General features: G+C 36.5%; 2 protein-coding genes across 2 annotated transcripts; both read left to right on the forward strand.

Moving 5' to 3' along the window:
* The first annotated feature begins 1583 nt into the window (after positions 1–1583).
* LOC104896986 (phenylacetaldehyde reductase) lies at positions 1584–7296 on the forward strand. Its single transcript, XM_010683782.4, has 3 exons — positions 1584–2121; positions 3147–3496; positions 6828–7296. The coding sequence occupies exons 1-3, from the start codon at positions 1639–1641 to the stop codon at positions 6988–6990; spliced, it is 996 nt and encodes a 331-aa protein (XP_010682084.2). The 5' UTR covers positions 1584–1638; the 3' UTR covers positions 6991–7296.
* On the forward strand, positions 7010–11113 carry LOC104896985 (uncharacterized). Its single transcript, XM_010683781.3, has 4 exons — positions 7010–8158; positions 8259–8514; positions 9035–9340; positions 10731–11113. The coding sequence occupies exons 1-4, from the start codon at positions 8127–8129 to the stop codon at positions 10848–10850; spliced, it is 714 nt and encodes a 237-aa protein (XP_010682083.1). The 5' UTR covers positions 7010–8126; the 3' UTR covers positions 10851–11113.
* The last annotated feature ends 1923 nt before the right edge of the window (positions 11114–13036 follow it).

Raw genomic sequence — 13036 nt, forward strand, 5'->3', positions numbered from 1 at the left:
CTTAATGACTAACAATGTCAAGTTTTCGTTAGTCATTAGGGTTAATTAACCCTCTAATTCTAATTAAACCCTAATTAACTAACTAAACCCTAATTTCTAACCCTAACCCAACCCCATTAATCTAACCCCAACCCCATTAATCTAACCCCAACACCATTAATCATCACCCAACACCCCAACCACCCAGCCTTCAACCATCAAGCCACCTCCCACTACCTACACCGCCCAGCCAACCACCATCAAATGCACCACTACAACCACCGAAATTCACCTACAACCACCGAAATCCATCCAGAACCACTGAAATCCACCCACAACCACCAAATGCAACACTTAAAACTACCGAAATCCACCCACCAGCAACCACATTGAACCAAAAAGAGCTAAACTGAGACCCAAACGAAACCAAAAACCCAGGTTGTAGGAAATCGAGACCCATAACGAAGATGTGATGTCATTTGCAGGTGGTTCGAAGATGTTCGAATATTAGTTCTAGTGGTTAGGGGTTCGACGGTGTTGGGTCGAGTTGGGTGGGTTGATTTAGGGCTTCAAGGTGGATGGGTCTTTCGGTGCTTTAATCTAGGTGAGGTGATTTGGTGGGGATTCGACGGTGGAGGTTCCATTTGGGTCGAATTTGGTGGCCTTCGACAGTGGGGCTTCGATCTATGTGGGTGGGGGCTTCGATAGGTGGTTTGAGGGTTGGGTCGGCAGGGTTGCTGCGGGAGTGGGGCAAGCAGGGGCGGTGGTGGGTCACTATTAGGAATTCGACGGGGGCGTGGGGGTGGGTAGGGGGAATTCGGCGGGGGTGGTGGGAGGAGGGGTGGGGGCTGCGTGGGTGGGAGAGGCGGTGGTTGGGTGGTTAAGGTAGGGGGTGAGGTGTTAGGAGGTTAGGATTAGGGTTCAAGGGTTAGGGTTAGATGGTTAATTAGGATTAAAGGATTAATTAGGGTTAATGACTAACGAAAACTTAACACCGTTAGTCATTAAGGGCATTTCGTGAATTTTATTGAAACCTTAGGGGTACCTGGTGTATTTTTTTAAAACTAGGGGTACCCCATGAATTTTGAAAAACCACAGGGGTACCTGGTGAAAAAACCCTTATTTCTATTTCCCCTCCTTATCCAAACTCTTTCCATTCCGTTTACGTTGATTATACCAAACGCCCTCCAAATATATACTACCTCTATTTTTTTTAGTTGCAACGATTTGACATAAAGTAGAGAGGGAAAATGTCTAATCGTTGCAACTTCAAAAAAAAAACAGAAGTAGTATTACCTCTGTTTTTATTTAGTTGCAACATTCACCTTTTTGCACAAACTTTAAGAATTGATAAAAGAGAGTATAATTGACCCACTTGCCCCTGCTACTAGTATTGTAATTAAATGGGGAGAGTAGGTGAAGTAAGGGTAATATAGTCAAATTATCCCAAAAGCTTTTCTAAGAAGGGAAATGTTGCAACTAATAAAAAACACCTAAAAGTGAAAATTGTTGCAACTAAATAAAAATAGAGGTAGTATATTCTAACAATAATTTTGTCTCTCATATTATCTTATTATTACTTTTATTTTTTACCCGTCTCTCTTCATAAAGCCTCCAAAAATGTTATCTTCTCCCACCAATGACCAATAGTCCAATACCATGACAGGCACAGGCAAGAAAGCAGCAGTCTGCGTGACAGGAGCAAACGGGTTTATAGGCACATGGCTAGTTAAAACCCTCTTACAATCTGGTTACACCACCATCCATTGCTCCATCTATCCCACCTCCTCTTCCTCTCACCTTTTATCTCTCCTACCTTCTTCCTCTTCCTTCTCTCTCCACATCTTCGAGGCTGACATTCTCGACTACGATGCCGTTTCAAGGGCTATTCAAGGCTGCCATGGGGTCTTCCACGTGGCATCCCCTTGTACTCTGGAGGACCCACTTGACCCACAGTCTGAGTTGGTGGACCCCGCTGTGAAGGGCACTCTCAATGTTCTAGAAGCTTCTAAGAAACATGGGGTGAAGCGTGTTGTGCTTACTTCCTCCATTTCTGCAATGGTTCCTAATCCTGCTTGGCCCCCTCTTTTGCCTTTTGATGAATCTTCTTGGACTGATCTTCACTTTTGCCGCTCTCGTCAGGTTCCACTCTCCTCAAATCTCGATTATATAAGCCAACTCTTCATGAGTTGAACGCCCTTCTTAAATTAGCATTTATTTCTTACTAATCGTACGTGTTTTTATAACTTAATGAGGCATATATTGAGTGCATTTGAATCTAGTTCTTTGCTGAGTGGAACTTAGAGTAATATGACATAAGTTAGATTTTAGAAGTTACGTGTATTAATGATAAGGGATCACACCTCACTTAAATAAAAAAATTACTCTAGTGTTATTAGAGTATTTTATTAGAGTACGAGATTTTATGTTTTTACCTTGATTAATTCGTTTGTTTAATTATAATATGTTTCATGTTACTTGAGAGTACATTTAGCTGTAGTTGCACGTGCGGGGATCATAAGTTTTCATGTATGTCGGAAAAAGATGGATTAGCTTTTTGTTATGATTAATTGTAATGATTGATTAAAATGTTAAATATTAGGAAATTTGGAGGAATTAGTTGGAATATTTTGAGGTATGGTGAGAAAGAGGGAATCTAATTGTAATTATTCAAGTGTTAGAAAATAGAAACAATGTCTGTTTTTTTTTCTTCCTTGATATGACATGTTGTCAGATTGGATTACAATGAAATTTAAGTAATTCCTGCGAATATTAAGTTGTCCCACAATAATAAGGCACTTTCTGAAGCTGGTAAATTAAATGGTAGAGTTTTTCATTTTACCTTTGATGATTCCATTGTTTAAAACATAATAAAGAAAGACTACATTAGAGTGGTTTCGATGTAAGAATCGAGTAAATTGAAGATTTTAATGGTAATTTGACAAATTCCTTGAAGATGACAGTCAAACAAACATGGTTTGTTATTTAGGGATGAGCGGAAAATACACGTCTCCGAACCTTCATGTTTCGCCTTATGGCTGTATTGCCTGACTGTGTGATCAAGTGAGTGTGTATGATATTCTTCTTTACGCTGATGCTCATTATATGTAATTCTGAATTGTATTGCCGTAACTAATTGGTTTTTTGTTTATGTCTACAATTTGCAGACATGGTATCCTGTATCTAAAACACTGGCAGAGAAGGCTGCTTGGGAATTCTCGCAAAAGCATGGCTTAGATTTGGTGGCAATCAACCCAGCTACGTGTCTTGGCCCGCTGTTGCAGCCAGCCTTGAATGCAAGTTGTGCTGTATTGCGGCAGCTGCTTCAGGGATCAGAAGAGACTCACGAATGTCACTGGCTGGGGGCAGTGCATGTCAAAGATGTGGCTAAAGCTCAAGTCCTGCTGTTTGAGACCCCTGCTGCTTCTGGCAGGTACCTGTGCACTAATGGTATCTTCCAGTTTGGCGATTTTGCGGCCAAAGTCTCTGAGCTCTGTCCTGAGTATCGAATTCACAGGTGTCATTACAGTTGTCATCTAGTACATTCTAATTACCTGCTTTTTGACAAATTTTGTTGTTTTTGCTATTGCTCTTTTCACGCTGGAGACTGTTGTTATTATTACTATTTTACGTTGGAAACTAGCAATTTGTCTACCTTGGTAATTGTCATCTATTACAATCTAGTAATTGTCACCTGCTATTTGACAAATGGGTCAGAATCTAATATTATTATTCTTATTGCTATTACTATTTTATGTTGGAGAGTAGCAAAATCACAATTGCTTGACAACCTAAGCGCATTTGTGCATTTCCTGGAATTAGTTTATCTGATTGTTTACATCCTTTGGTGGATAATATGGCAGTGTTAGCATTAGGATTTACCTGATTATTGCTTATTTCTGTGTTTCCACGGGCATACATGGTACTTAAAGCTTTTGGATACTAAAGAGTTCAGCTGCATCACTTGGGAGCTATTGTCTGCGATGTACATTATAAGAAGGTGGTAGTTGTATGGAGAACCATCACATTTAGAAAGTTTTATTGTTGAAAAGAAAAGAAAAAATGGGAGGGCAAAAGGAACTTTTGTTATTTGGACCTTGATTTGAGTAATTAGTATATTGAGTGGTGAGAAAAAGAAGGTTTCCCTGTTATCTAATGGGGTAATACCTCTTCAATTACTCACTTTCTTCTAGGAAAGGCTAGGGGGTTTTCCAGTTGTGCTATCACTTCTCTAAGATTTGCGTGGTTGCTGGAAGTTCAACACATATGTGAAGACATGAAGGTCTAGCCCTTCAGCATATCTTTTCACCTAAAAGCATTGTCATGTGATTGCAGATCTTGGAATTTTATTTTCGCATTAGAATTTTCTAACCTTCTATGCAACCATTGACTATTATCTAGAAGATATATCTGTTCTTTTTTCTCTAACTAATGGGGGAGGGGTGAGGAGACTCAACAGTGTATCCTTGCCTAACCCATCCTATTCAGGTTAGAATTCAGAGGAAGGGGATAATTTAGTAAAGAGGTTTCTGATCTTCATGAATAATACTTTACATGTTTGGTAGTGGCTATTTTGCACAAAGGCTTTGCAGTATGGACAAGTTATCCTTGTTATTTTGAATCATTTGGTGACAATTCGAAAAAGTTTATTTATTACCCTTTCTCCCTACTACATGCTCACAACTCACAAGCAAAGCTGCTTGCATAATTGAGATCTGAGTGTGGTCATAATTTTGTAAATAAGCAATAAGAATTGTACTTACTAGGTTTAACTAAGGTTTTTGTTTTTTAGGTTTCTGGATGATCTAGGATTCTAGGCATATATGCTGATGCTCCATCTGTGGTAGAGGGTTTTTGGAGGTGCATGCATTATATAAGTTTGCCTCATTGCCTGGCTACTTCCCAACGACAGGATTTAAATGCTTGTTTATGACCAATATAAGGGAAAATCTGCAGTTTTGTATTGCCTGATAAACGATGTTTTTGTACATGTGGTTTGGTATGAGAAATATGTTTGTATACACTGAGAAGTAGCTACCAAATGTTTATCTGTTGATACTGTGGTCTGGTTTGCGCTTCTGTGGACTGTGGGTTGGCCTTCTCAGTGATCTCATTACTGATTTAAGGTGCAGCTGGGTTGTTGTTAATCATCTATTTTTTTGTAAAGAAAATTTTGCTCAGTACGTTGCTTTTCTCTCTTCTCCCCTGATTCAGCTCTCTGATATTTGTGCTCTTCTTTGTCCCTGCCCTATTTTTCCCTCTACCTATTCAAGCTTTTGATTTTTTGTGGCCAACAAGAATTAAAGATCCATGGTTGGCTTGGAATCAAACATTGTACTTAATTGATTTGTGTGGAACTCCAGAAGTTTGTAGATCTTTCATTTCAGCATTTATCTTCCTTTTTGGTAACCCACCACCAACTTGAATCATTTGCCTGCTGAACTACGCCACGAACATCCATAAAAGTCAAAACTCATACAGAAAAGCTGGAGAACTTTTTGGACCATGTGGAATGTTGGAAGTCTTTTTTAAGCTAGAAAATTTAAGTTGAGTATAAAGCTCCTTAAAATTGTGGTGGTGTTGTGCTTTGCATCAGAAACACTCATTTGACTTGGTGAGGAGATATTGGGTCTAATGATGATTGATGATGCACTGAAGGAGAACTTTTTGTTGTTCCCACGAGTCGTTCTATTAACTTTCTTTCCTGTATCTCAGCTTCTAATCAGGCTGCTTTTATTGGTTCGAAGGTGAAATTCTCTCTACTGTTTATTAGGCCTCTAATATGGTTCTTTATTTAATTAATTTGGAAAGAAAAAAACCAGTGTTCCAGTGGATATTTAAGGCCAAAGCTTCCCCTTTTGCAGTTGTGCTGTTGGAGCCAAAAGCACTCGCCTTTTCTTGATTTTGTGGATATATTCTAACTTCCTCCTTAGAAATTTATCTTATTTTGCTATGTCTTACGTGAACAACTGCAAAAAAGATCCAATTGTTTGTAAGCTCTCCAAATTGGCATTGATGAAAATGAAAATCCGATTTACAATTTGCTAACTGAATGTATGTGACTAATAACCTTTTATGTGGTGTGATACATTAAATATTTGATTAGCATTTTGAAAACATATTTTAGCTGTCTGATAATATTATCACCATCTGTATTGCAGCCTTTTTAACATATACTAAAAGTCTAATATGCAATAAGCTTGATTCCCTTGAAATCTTGAAAAAATAGTACTGCCACTGCAATTTTTTCTTGTTTCTACCTTGCTTTTGGGGAGTTATCAAGTAATATGAGTTAGTAAAGTGGTCGTCGGAATCACATCAGTTGTTATTGTGAGGCTGGGAAGGAAAGTGGGAACAACAAAAAGATACAGAGTTAATTAGGCTTGCTAGGGATATTTGCTTAAATTTCATTCAGGATAAAGAAAAGATAGAGAAGCATGAAATTTTTTTCTTACGTTCTCTTTCTGTATGTACATCTACACTAAGCTGAAAGAAATTTGGAAAGTGCAAAATGGTCCTTAGTTTAAGCTTCTTAGGGACCTTCACTTGGTAGTAACCTGAAAGAAGTTGAGAATGTGATGTACATGAAATGTCTTAGTTACTGGCAGTAGCTTTCTGTACTTTGATGTTTATCTCTGTCCAAATGTCCTCTTGGCTTGGAAATAAACTGAAAGATCTGAGAAGGACAATAAGTTACTGAATAAACGGAAAGTTCCTCATTTATGCAAGGCTTTTTGTACTTTTTGTTTGTAGCTCTTCTTCCTTAAATTCTCTTGCTGTCTCTTTCATTTTAAGTATAGCATTTGAGTGCTAAACTGAGAGTTTCTTTAACTACTTTGAAATGTCAGGTTTGAAGGAGATTCCCAACCAGGCATGGTGGCATGCAAAGATGCAGCCAAGAGACTGATTAACCTTGGCCTAGTTTTTACGCCACTTGAAGAAGCGATACAGGAGACAGTAGAGAGCTTGAAGGCCAGAGGTTTCTTGGATGAGCGAAAGCCCGAGTCTTAGTTTCTTTCGGAGATGTATATTCTCCCTACGTTTTAGAAAGAAGCAGCACGAGATGACATAAAGCCAAACTCATAGACGTTTCCAGGGATGTATATCTCTTTATTTTCGGAAGCAATGAACTACAATAATGACACTTATGAATGACTGCCTTAAGCCTGCCATCCTGTGTTAGCTGTGTTGTTTCTGTTACTATTTTAAGTATAATCTCATTTCATTTGTGCTAAATCATCATGTATTCGTTATTTGTTTATTACAAGTTACAATATTAAGTAATTAAAAACCTAACCGTTGAATGGCTTCCTGTTACTGTACTCATAATGTTCTCTTGTGCAAATTTAGGTCCAGTTTCAGTGAAATAAAGGCTTCCTTATGATATTACTGCAAGGAGATGACAATCAGAAGATGGTCCAAATTTCGGTCTACAGTCAGTAGACCAATTATTAGAAAAACTCTTCTATCTTCTGTGTAATAGACACATGATAATTAATCTAAGGGTAGAGTATAAGGTTAAGATTGATATGGGAAAGTACATTGTACTGGTTTCTCCAGTAATCAGCCTTCCCAAAGCGATAGATTGCTCGTTTTTTTTGCTGTCATATTTGTTTGCATTTTTGGTTTTTTCTCTAGCACGTGAGTTGGGACCTTTTGATGTATGATATTGTAGGGTCTTTTGTCACCCACAAACAGGCAAGCTTAAGAGTTTAACTTATGTTATACTATACTTTAGCTTAGGATTCATTCTTCTTTATCTCTCTGTTTTCCGTGTTCTGATACTTAGCAGCAATCCATGTGCTTTCGTCTATCTCATTCTCAAATTTTATGCTGCTCTTTTACAAATAAAGGAATCTTTTCTTTCTCTTAAGAGGAAAATAGTGAGATTGAGCAAGTGAGGTTTCTAATCATGCATTATTTTCTTTATTTTCCTGGCATTTGCATGTGCATCAAATGATTTTGGCCCACCTCATAAAAATAATAGTATTCTATATGATTTTGGTGCCACTCAAAAACTAATCTTTCAACCCCACCACCATTACCTTCTTTCTATCCCCATTATTTCTTTCCTGGTATTTATTCTTCTTCCTTTGCTAAAGTCAGTGATCAGAATTTAAGCAGCAGTGTTTTTTACGCTTGATGATATGAGTAGCCCAGCACCTTGCAGCAGCTCCTGGTAACTTATATCATTCTATTTGTTTTAGTTTTCGTAATCGTATGTTGATCATTCAATAGAACATTGTTTGTTTGTTTGTTTGTTTGGTGGGTGTTGCAAGGTCTATTAGTGAAGACTCGCTAAGACGATATGTACACTATGCAAGTGAAAATTGTATACAAGAGCTTCTGTCAGCGTCAGACTCGAGCAGGAACGGGAATGGGAATGACGGATGGAAGATTCTAAGTTTAGATGGTGGCATGGAAATATCAAAGCGGCATTCAGGATCATTTCACATCTTTCGCAGCCGTTGGCTACTCAGATCAGTCTCGCCTGAGCAGTTCATATCTGTTGCCAATGCTATTGATGCTGCAAAGGTCTGTCTGTTGTGTTCTTTTGTCATATGAATTGTAGCAGTTGAACTAACTCATTGACCTTCTCAACCACCCAACTTTCCTCCCCAGGAAACAAAGTCTTACTTATTCCTCTGTTTTTGATTAGTTGCAACATTTACTTTTTCATGGTATCTAACACACAACTTTGATCATTAAAAGATCTTTAATTGTGTATTAGTAAAAAATATGAAAAGTTGGTTTTTCTTTATATATATACTAAAACCATCCAACCAGATCCTACATGATTCTATAATTATGTGTAAATTCATAAAAAATACGGTAAAAATATAGTATGAAGTTTGATCCTGAAAAAAGGAATGTTGCAATGGATAGAAAATGGAGGAAGTACTACATATTTTTCATACAAATCAATCTGATTTTTATTCATTGAAATTTCTGTAGTTGATGCATTTCCTAATTCCTAATTGATTGCATTAAATCATGCAAACATGCAAATGTATTTTTTTTTTTTAACTTGTTAACATTCAACTTCTTAAATCAGCAATGGGACCGTGATTTGGTGGAGGCAAAATACATAAAGGATCTAGAGGAGAACTTGAGCATAATACGGCTAAGGTTCGGAGATGCATCGCGTCCTTTGTTTAAGAACAGAGAATTCATCGTTTATGAGCGACGTGAGACAATGGATGATGGCACCCTGGTGGTTGCAGTAGCTTCACTTCCGAAGGAGATAGCTGCTGGATTATATCCTAAGCAAAACAAAGCAATCAGGGGTTTATTATTGCAATCTGGGTGGGTTGTGGAGAAACTTGAGGATGATTCCTGCATGGTCACCTATGTTGTTCAGGTATTAACTGATTTTTATTCCTCACACATGTTGCCTTCACTTTTCATCAAAGACATATCTCAACTCTCAAGTATCTTAGGGGAGAAAATTCATAAATAGTTGTGGAATGAACCTTCTTCATTCTTCTTTTCCTAGAAGCTTTTTTCCTTTTTCTGGGAACACTACATGTCAATGTTACGCTCTCAAATCTTTCTTAATATTAAGAGGACAAATTCTGTCTTTACCTAGTATCAAAACTACAAGCCAAATTTGTGTTTTTGATGGGGTGAAACTTCTATAACAATGATGTTTCATCTTTGTTCACCACAAGATAAAGTTTAATTTGTGTATAAGATAAGTATATGGTAATGTTTTGTTCAACTCACATAGTCATATTATACCTAAAAAAAAAACTCATATAGTCATATTATCTAGTTTTTAAAAAATAGGTTCGGGTAAGTTTTAATAACTTGTAAATAAAGAGTTCTATCAAAACCAAATAAGTCGGAATTGATTAAATATAACACACTTGAAGATGTACATATCCAGATAAGATCAAATTGGATATGGATGATTAGTAAGTGGGAAAACCTTTATTGAACTTCTATACATTGCCCAACAATTACTTAAAATCGCTCAAAAAAAAAACAATGAAATTACATTTATAACCTTCCTCATTTTTTTCTTAAATCAACACCATCCACCTCACCTCCTGCCTGGCCGCCGCCGCCGCCACCACCACCACCATCTCCCTCACCTCCTGCCTTCCACCACCACCCACGCACCTCACTCCACCACCCTCACCTCCATTCAAATTACCCCTCTCTCCTTCACTGTTTACGTACCACCACCACCACCACCCTCACCCTCACCTCCACTTCGCGTGAAGTCGCACACCACCACCACCACCACCACCACCCTCACCCTCACCTCCACTTCGCGTGACGTCGCACACCACCACCACCACCTTTGCATTACGTTGCACACAACCACGCGTTGAAATTTTTTTATACTGAGAACGTCCTGGCCGGACGATCGCCCCATGGGCTGAACATCCTGGCGGGTCGTTCTCAGTATAAAAAACTTTCAACGCAAAAGTGGCTGCGGTGGAGGTCGACGGTGGTAGTGGGAAGGTAGGTGGTGGTGGGGTGGTGGGGTGGTGGGTGGTGGGGAAAAGAGAAGGTGAAATGGCAGTATGTTGGTGGTGGTGGGGGTGTTGGGTAGTGTAGAAAAGAGGAAAGGGTAAATTGGTCTATAAAAATATATTTTGGGCGATTTTAAATATTTTATGGGCGATGTTTAATAATCCTCAACCTTAATTATGAAAAAAAGTAAATTTTGTGCTTTCTATTATGCTTTTATTTATAAAAATATCTGAGTAATACAATTTTACTTGATGTTTTATATACAGCTAGATCCAGCAGGATGGCTTCCAAAGTTCTTTGTCAATCGGCTAAACACAAAACTTGTGATGATTATTGGAAATCTAAAAAAAATAGCACAAAGCAATCCACTTGATGGTGCATTATGATTACTTGTATAAAGAAGTCTGGATAAAGGGCAAGAGTAAGTGCAGGAAACCTTTTTGTGGTGAAAATTTTGAATCATAATTCATAGTGGTAATATGATTATATGTACTAACCAATCATCTTCGATTTTACCACATTATGAGTTCTTGATGCTTTGTTTAAACTTGATCAAACAAAATTTAAACCCACGGTGGTTAAAATGGCGCTTAATGTAATCATTACATTACTGAAATATGTATGATAAAGATTTTTATACCTTTTGATATGTTTAGAGCTTGAAATGTTTCATTGCATTAAAGTTAAAACTTTGAATTCAACTTTGAACAAACAGGACCTTGATAGTTGATACAATATTGTTATCATAAACATTTTCGTTAAATTAAAGTGAATGTGGTAGTCATTAATAAATTGCATTAATAGGAATGAATTTTAAACCTAATTTTATTAGGAAAGGTTCCTTTAAATTTCCATGGAGAGGTATTTTTTCTCCAGGGCAAGCAATTTCACCAAGCAATTTTCATTACTAGTCATTACCACCTATAAGGTGGTATTGGATGGTAATGAAAATTCAAGAAGAAAAGTGGACATTTTAGGATAAATTAGCATTAACATGGGAATGAACAATGATATTCTTCACAAATTTACACAAAAATTTTATTTTCATTACTACCATTTATAACCAACTATCAAACGGGCCGTTAAGGTTATATATAAGAAGGTGGCCCCACTGATGCCCAATTTTTGGTATAAATTCCTAATATGATACTAATTTTTAAAATTATTAAATGTTTATTGTCAGTCCTTGGTGTTATATATATATATCAAAATCGAAACTTTAATATCACAAACCATGCATAATCATTAGCACTTCTTTATTATTGCATAGCAAACTTCTTCAATTCAATGAACAAATATAATAAAATTTACAAAGTGTCTTGTATGAGATATTGAGATGTGTCTCAGCCACAACCAATAGAATGATTGAGTGAGTACTTGTCATCATTTTATGGGGAAACTATTAGTCCATGGGATTATACTGAACTGGGTTTAACTGATATATGTTTGGTTTCAATTGATATTATTGGATTAAGCTGATATATAATTTTTTTTTTTGTTTTTGAAAGGATAAGCTGATATATTTTTGGGTTAAATTGATAGATTTTTGGGTTAAACTGTATGGCTTAAAGTTTAAACTGATATATATATATATATATATATATATATATATATATATATATATATATATATATATATATAATATATATATATATATATATATATATATATATAATATATATATATATATATATATATATATAATAAATATATATATATTATATATATATATATAGGGTTGGGTTCTAGTGAGAACCCTCTTATGGTGAGAACCGTGAGAACCACTTAAAATGAGCAAGAACTTCCTAAAATGAGCAAAAAAAAAAGTAACAAATGAGCAAAAACATAAAATGAGTAGAAAACATTAAGTTATCAAAAACGTAAAATGAACAAAAATGTAAAAGAAGAAAAATGTAATATGAGCATAAAAAAGTTAAATGAGAAAAAAAAGTAAAATCAGCAAAACGTAAAATGAGCAAAAACGTTGATAAATGAGCATAAAATTGTTGAATGAGCAAAACCATAAAATAAGTGAAACAAAAAAAATGAGCAAAAATGTTATGAAATGATCAAAATCTTCGTAAAATGAGGAAAAATGAGTGGTTCTCACCATAAGAGTGGTTCTCATATGAACTTAAACCTATATAATATATATATATATATATATATATATATATATATGTGAAAGTATTGGGTCCGACCGTCTGACCCAATACTTTCCGTCGGACGGGTATGATTTTCCATCTTCCCTCAAAATTTGCTGTGTTGTTTATTTTCTCTCTCCTCAACATTATTTGCATTTGTATAGAAGAAGCTTATTCAGTTTCTCAACCACATTTCTGGCGCTTTCTCTCTCCTCACTAGCAGTCTTTTTACCACTTTCATTAATGGCGGCGAATTTGGTCGATGATGTTGATGATGGGTTGTGAATTTGGCCGATGATGTTGATGATGGGTTGTGATCATGGATGTTGATTTTGATGATTGATCAATGATGTTGTGAGGGTGATGATTATTGATGCCGATTTCAACCATTAAAAATGTTGAACCGTTGATGGCTGATGATTGAAGAT

This window comes from Beta vulgaris, chromosome 6 (genome assembly GCF_026745355.1).
Source record: "Beta vulgaris subsp. vulgaris cultivar EL10 chromosome 6, EL10.2, whole genome shotgun sequence".
NCBI lineage: Eukaryota > Viridiplantae > Streptophyta > Magnoliopsida > Caryophyllales > Amaranthaceae > Beta > Beta vulgaris.

Coding starts and splice junctions, on each gene's coding strand:
- LOC104896986 (XM_010683782.4), top strand. CDS start 1,639: ATGACAGGCACAGGCAAGAAAGCAGCAGTCTGCGTGACAGGAGCAAAC. Junction 2,122..3,146: donor ACTTTTGCCGCTCTCGTCAG/GTTCCACTCTCC, acceptor TACAATTTGCAG/ACATGGTATCCTGTATCTAA. Junction 3,497..6,827: donor CCTGAGTATCGAATTCACAG/GTGTCATTACAG, acceptor TTGAAATGTCAG/GTTTGAAGGAGATTCCCAAC.
- LOC104896985 (XM_010683781.3), top strand. CDS start 8,127: ATGAGTAGCCCAGCACCTTGCAGCAGCTCCTG. Junction 8,159..8,258: donor GCACCTTGCAGCAGCTCCTG/GTAACTTATATC, acceptor GGGTGTTGCAAG/GTCTATTAGTGAAGACTCGC. Junction 9,341..10,730: donor TGGTCACCTATGTTGTTCAG/GTATTAACTGAT, acceptor TTTTATATACAG/CTAGATCCAGCAGGATGGCT.